This window comes from Dreissena polymorpha, chromosome 6, assembly GCF_020536995.1.
Source record: "Dreissena polymorpha isolate Duluth1 chromosome 6, UMN_Dpol_1.0, whole genome shotgun sequence".
In the NCBI taxonomy this organism is placed as follows: Eukaryota; Metazoa; Mollusca; class Bivalvia; order Myida; family Dreissenidae; genus Dreissena; species Dreissena polymorpha.
In genome coordinates this window covers 60,762,920-60,770,036 of record NC_068360.1, presented here as the reverse complement: position 1 = coordinate 60,770,036, position 7,117 = coordinate 60,762,920, and the positions used below count along the sequence as shown (strand labels likewise).

General features: G+C 35.1%; 1 protein-coding gene across 1 annotated transcript in view; it reads right to left on the bottom strand.

Annotated features, from left to right (window-relative positions):
* Positions 1 to 295: 295 nt before the first annotated feature.
* Positions 296 to 7,117, bottom strand: part of LOC127835718 (uncharacterized) — a 30,721-nt gene continuing 23,899 nt past the window's right edge. The window contains exons 8-13 of the mRNA XM_052362154.1: positions 6,996 to 7,108; positions 5,771 to 5,835; positions 4,073 to 4,178; positions 3,117 to 3,319; positions 1,885 to 2,523; positions 296 to 1,676 (exon numbers count right to left, since the gene is read on the bottom strand). Of these exons, the coding sequence (XP_052218114.1) occupies positions 1,045 to 1,676; positions 1,885 to 2,523; positions 3,117 to 3,319; positions 4,073 to 4,178; positions 5,771 to 5,835; positions 6,996 to 7,108 (1,758 nt within the window). The 3' untranslated portion in view covers positions 296 to 1,044. The remainder of the gene's footprint in view (positions 1,677 to 1,884; positions 2,524 to 3,116; positions 3,320 to 4,072; positions 4,179 to 5,770; positions 5,836 to 6,995; positions 7,109 to 7,117) is intronic.

The window sequence follows — 7,117 nt, the reverse complement described above, 5'->3', positions numbered from 1 at the left end:
TAAAGCTTCCCATAACGTTTCATTGAATTCCGGTCATTAGTTGTTGAGAAATAGCCTGGACAAAAATTGTGCACGGACGGACACACAGACGGACAGACGAAGCGGCGACTATATGATCCCCCAAAAATAAATTTTTGGGGAGCATAATAAATAAGCAACTAAATTAAATTGGAAATAAGTATAAAAAAACAGTATATATATTAAGCAGTCTTAAAAATGAGAACCATACTGTAAAAATAATCATGACTACTAGTAAACTATGACACAATCGTGTAAGTTTATTGCTTTTACAGGATTTTTTTACACCTGCTTCTGAAATAAATTGCAAAAAATGCCAAAATAACAATCCCACATCCTAAAATGGTGTCCAAAACCTTGGTAAAAGGGGAGATAAATATGTTTTGCGTACACTTTTGTATTTCTTGTTCCTCGCTCTGCTAAAATATATATGCATTGGTGTTCTTACAACATACATTGACATCTGACAATTTAAAGCTTGAAGGATACACATTTATAAATAATTTCATGTTTTAATTAAGCAACTTGCCCAACATTAAGTTTATATTATAACACTTATAATTTATATTATTCTAAATAAAAATACAAACTGCTCGAAAAAATAACAAATAAAGATATACTTAATAAATAACAGAGACAATTAAATTCTTGTACTCACATAGAAATATTGCACAAAACCTTTTTGTCTAAAAGCAAACGAAGTAGCAGTCATTACAGGTTAAATTTGCACTCCAAGTCCAGGTTTTAAATCATATATTGCACATTAGCATGAAACTTACCTTTATGAATCAGTTTAAAGATTCCTCAAAATTGTCTTACAATGATCAAATTTAAATTTCTGAAAGGATGGTCAGGAATAAAACTTTTTATAAATACATATCAAAATGACTATTCTTAATTTAGTACATAATATTTCAGTCACATTGTTTTCCTACTTTGGTTTAGAATAGTAAGGTCAACATGTCTGAGCTTTATTGATGTGACAAATGGAGGATTCTATTACATAGTCAGTCAACAAAAAACTGACTAAAGTGTTGCAGTATTTTTGTTTTTGTGAGGTGGACTGGTAATTTTTTCATTGTCAGACTGAACCAATCTGGGTGGTTTAGGGGGGGCACTATCTTCAGAAGACTTTACCGCTGATTGCTTACTTCCCTTAGTTTGCTTATTGCCATTTGTAACTTTGGAGACAGTTTTAGGAAAGTGTTCATTTTTTTGGTGCAAATCTGAACCAACTTTTGGATTTTTTTTCGACTGGTTTCCCTTTTTAATATCAGAGTCAGTAGAGGCTTTCACTAGAGCTTTGCTAGACTGTGCCCCACTAGCAGATGGTTTTGAAATCCCAAAATTCCAGCTCCATCGGTTTTTAGGAACTGGAATTTTACTTACAGGCTTAGGAGCCGCTTTGACCTCCGATTTTGGTGCAGACGGCAGTAAAAGTTTGTCAAACAAGTTCACTATGTCGAATGAAACTCGTTTGTTCCGGTTTTCCGTTGCTTGTGAGTCTGGTTTCTTTTCTCGTAACTTGACATCTGCAGTATTCGGAATTTCGTTGACAGTTTCAGATGGCTTGGGAGTAGCTGTCACTTTGTTCGATTCTTCTGGCTGAACTTCTGCATTTTCTTTAGTCTCTTCCATGAATGGATACTCAGTAACACCTAAAAAAAAAATTAATCCATCAGTTTATGTGGAATTCTCATATGATTGTATCTTAACAGTAGCAGTCTACTTTTTTGTTGTATACACTAGAATTAAACAAACATTTTCAACTTATAATAAGTCAGTAATGATATGACTGTACCAGTGTCATTCTAATACTATTTTATTTTTAAAGAATAGCCCAGTCTGGGAAAAGCCTATGTTTACCTTTTTTGTAAGCCTTTGGGTTAGCTCCCAGCTTTATTCCTGTCAAGCGAGTCATGAGACTGGAAGCTGATGATGTCATTGATGATGTCAGAGACTGGTTCACAGAGGAATCGCTCTGCCTAGACTGGGAAACAAAATTTTCACCTAAACGGGCAGCCATTGTGGAGAAAAGTGATGTGAAACCAGTCTGACTACTTATACTTGACCTAAAACTTTCTGCCTGTGAAATTATCGGGTCACAGTCTATGACAGACATTTTTGCATCTCTGTACACAAGTTTCTTTGCCTCGGAAAGTTCAAACTTTAATGACATCGCAGCTTCCCCTTCAAACTCAGAGTTATTGTTCAAAGAGAACGATCCTGACTCCTGATTGGTGGAACAACCAGATTCTGTTATCTGATTGGTTGATTCAGTGACTCGCCTTTTCTGGCAAATGTCTTCAGTCGAGCTTAATTTTCTAGGTAGTGTGGCATTCGCCAACCAGTTCAAAGCCTTGGACGCACTGAATTCAAGCATGCTTGTACTTCGGAGATTCTCAGTGGCCAACATTGCAGACGATCTGCACTGATTGGTTGATACATTTCCCACACTGCAATCTGAACTTATCATCTCCTGTGACTGAGACTTAAACTTTGAGTCTGAAATAATATAAGAAAGTTAAATGTTTCGAGTCTGAAACAATGTAAGAAAATTAGATGTTATCATTTTATCAGTTTTCTGAATGATGTAGACACTCATTAACAAAAACAGATGATTAGAAAGAATTATCCACATTTCAACTGTTTTACCTTTTGAAAGATAATTTACAAATATGGCGGATCTAGCCACAAACTGTTATAAGGCACACACTAAGTTTATCTTTAGTATATTAAATATGAGAGCCCTCCATTTTATAAGTTGTCAGACAAGTTTTATTAAGCTGAAAGTTCAATTAAACAAGTTTAATTATGCTCGCATTTCAATCAGTCAAGTTTCATTGTGTATTTGGAATTTGGAGCACTTTCTGCAAGCTAATTTAATTCAAAGTAAATGATCTTGTTAAGCTCATCTGGTTAAGCACAAGCTTTTATTGTGAGAAATCCCCACTTCCAATGCCACACTGGATACAAACTGTTCACCTTCCGGTGACATTCTTTTCTCAAAGCTATTTTTCTTGTGATTCCCGTGAACTCTTGTTACCCTTTTCTGCAAATGTGAGTATTGTTTTCAATTTTCAATCTGCAATACAGACCTGTCAATGCCCTCTCACTGATAAACTCCACGTCAAGGTTAAAAGGGAGGACGGCAAGCTTCTGAAGGGAGACAACCATGTCGTCATAGTGCTTCTTGAGAGAGGCAGGGGAGTGAACCAGGATTGCTCCTGAGTTGTAGAACTTGGATAACTGTCCTTCCTTCTCTCTCAGGTAGCCCATCCAGAAATCAAGAACTCTACGACTGGAAAATAAAGCAAATGCTAAATTATCATGATGCATGGTTATGCGTTGTTCATTCACGCTGAAAATGCTTACAAATGATGAATAATCATGACATGTGAATATGTGCTGTCTGCCCTTGATGAAAATGCTAGCAAATCGTAAACAATCATGATATGTGGATCTGTGATGTCCGTTCTTGCTAAAAATGCTAAATCATCTTTGATAACCCTCCTCACTGAAAATACTGTTCAGTAACATCCTGAACAACATATTGCATCAGTATTCCCCACCGGTGGTCTTTAATATAAAGCCTTTTCCACATATCTTTTGGACTGTCAAATAAAAAATATTATCAAAGTTCACAAACACTGAAATCAAAAACCGAGTTTGACTTAGCAAGCCCCAATTGTTTTTTGTTTTTTCTTGAGACCGAAAAACAGTTTCAAGCCAGCCTTTGTGAAACTTCAATTTTTGGCAAGCACAAAGAATTAACACCAATTACAGGAGTTTCCTATCAAATGAACATTAATACTTGGACAGACGTTCCAGATTGCACTATTATACAAGCGTGGGTATGACACAAAATATATTTAATTACATAGCAATAATTGCATAGTAATACATATTATGGGAAGTTGAATTCTCAGATTTATAAATAGAACATTCAAATATATTCAAATAGGGAAACAAAATTATTCAAATATGATCACAGCATTTTCCCCAATCCAATATACTAGTAAATTGCAATGAAATTGTTTAACTATCTCCTTACTTTAGAAGCCCAAACACGAAGGCGTCAAACTTCTGTTGGTGCGTTGTTAGGAACGTTGTCTTCTTGACTTCCTGCACTAGATCACACAGGGCCCGCGTCTGAGGGACTGGAAATAACATCAACATTGTCTGAGGGACTTGAAATAACATCAACATTGTCTGAGGGACTGGAAATAACATCAACATTGTCTGAGGGACTGGAAATAACATCAACATTGTCTGAGGGACTGGAAATAACATCAACATTGTCTGAGGGACTGGAAATAACATCAACATTGTCTGATGGACTGGAAATAACATCAACATTGTCTGAGGGACTGGAAATAACATCAACATTGTCTGAGGGACTGGAAATAACATCAACATTGTCTGAGGGACTGGAAATAACATCAACATTGTCTGAGGGACTGGAAATAACATCAACATTGTCTGAGGGACTGGAAATAACATCAATATTGTCTGAGGGACTGGAAATAACATCAACATTGTCTGAGGGACTGGAAATAACATCAACATTGTCTGAGGGACTGGAAATAACATCAACGTCGTTTCAATATAAAGACCATTTCAAAACAAGAGCTAACCAGCAAACTAGATCTCTGTCACATACCACCCACAACACATTGCCAGCTACTGTATGTTCCAGGGGCAATAACTCATGAAATGTGTGGATAAAATAGGATGACCAAAGTTTCTTACAAATCTATTCTTTTAGATTTAATCACTTGAGAATTGTGGAATTAGTTTTTTAACAATTTATTGCATTTTTCAAATTCAACCTGACTGACCGTCCAACATAGCGACTTTATCCTGTATTTTATGGAATTAAAACTGTAATGGAGTTTTCGCCTACGAAACTAAGGGAAAATATTTCTTCCACAAATTTGAAATAAGTTAAACAAACCATCATATGATTAAATAAATCATAGTGTATATAATACCAAATAATTTGGAGATATTTAAAGAACGATATTCCATTAAATAATATAATGACTTAAATAGATAAATAGAGGAAAACATAGTGCATGAATATGGTGCACATTTTCATTTTCTGGCATTAACTAATAGGCGAATTTTGAAGATCTTGCTGAAGACACAAAGTCTTTGAATGCATTACAGCAAAAATAGTTTGAAAGCTTAACTCAACAAATATCTATAAGTTGAATAATAATAAATAGTTTATTTATATCAGTATAGTTTCTATACACATGAAAGTATGTTCTGCCTGCACAGTAAGTTAGGTAAGTGCACTTGATTGTACCAAACAAACTTTAGAGTATATTTCCTTTGAAGAGAGTGCATTTGAAAATTTACATAATTGAATGTTTTTCTCACAAACAAGCAAAAGTTTTCAGTAAATCAACATCATTTTTTTCAGAAAATTTCAGCATGAATTGATTTAAGCCTTGCTTTAAAAAAACAGCATGTGTGAAAAAAGTTGTTCCAGATCAGCCTGTGCAGTCTGCACAGGCTAATCAAGGACAACACCACTTGTATTGAATTTTGTGTTTCAATAAAATCTCTTCTTAGCTAAAAGCCAGTTTAAACTGTGAGCGTCGCTCCTGATTAACCTGTGCAGACTGCAGAGGCTTATCTGGGACAACACTTGACACACATGCATTAGGCCCCATTTTCCCAGTGCCAGGCTAATTTATTTTCAGTGGAGTGGCGCTTTAAACATGGGATATAACCCTGTTACCAATCTCTACTGCAGCCTCTTGCACCTTCCACACTGTCAATTGAACACTTCCAAACATCTGGAACCTGAAAGTATAGGCAAACATGAAAACAAGGGAAATCCTACAAATGTTCAATACTTAAAATGGTCATGCATATTCGCCTATGTCATAATAGAATCAATTTGATGAGGGGTGGAAAAACTATTCAAACATTTGAGTATTTGAATGAATGATAGCCACTTAAACATGTGAGGCAAAATTTGATATTTGCACAGTTTTACTTATGTTTTATAAATCTAATAGTTCAATGTTTCTCAGCTTTTTTATTTAATAAAAATGAGTGGGTGTTTTTTTTAACATAGATCGCAAGTGAAATAATACAAGTACATGAATCATGCAATTGATTCATTTCATTTAAAATCCATTAACTAAGAAGCATGTTTTATAGGATATCAAGACGTTTGTAATTGAATGTGAACACAATGAGTGTTACCTTAACCAGAAAGTTCAAAGTAATACATATCAATCATGCCCATAGTTAAATATTCCTTTTTAATCAAAAAGTAAATATTTTAATACCGGTACATATTTTGGTATTCCATGTCATTCGTACTATTTATTAATAAAACAGCCTTTTATTTTGAAATACAAACACCATGAAAAGCCGCAGTTTTGCATTCAAGTTGTAGCCAAAGACACACAATTTCAGAAATATGTTTAGTCTGTTTGCAGAGGTAAGATTCTGATAGCAGTCTAAGCTAAGCATCCAAGAAACTGTGCTGGGCTTACGTTCATGTCAACAGTGTTATCAAGATTGGACAATAAATAGGAATTATTGAGATGACTAAACCTTTTTGCAAAACATGTTAGTAAGAATTTCTTTCCCACCCTACATAACCTACATTACATCATTATTCTTTGAGAAAAATGTTTAGAAGGAGTCACATGAAGAATGGGGAATACATGTGGACTTCAGTAAAATTGAGGTAATTCCTGATATCACATAATGGATAACAGATAAAATGCATTCATAAAAGACCATCACAAAAGCTCACTATTAGCACAATATCATGAGCTTGCTCTCCTCAGGAGTGCTATAAATATATTCTAGTTTACTTTTCCCTCTTTTCTAACCTCGTTTCTAACCCCTAAAATGTTTCCATGTGTTTTTCACTGTTTGTTAATTTTAATTAGTCCCACTATCTCAATGCTCTTTCTATGCTTCCATCCCTTTGATTCACTTACCCAGCAAGATGATGTTTCAAGCCGTCAGACAGTACTGCCGTGAGGGCTGTACACAGGCGAGTCAAGATGATGTCACCAAGGACTGGGGTCTCTGCTGTGTTACCCAGACGAAGCTGAACATA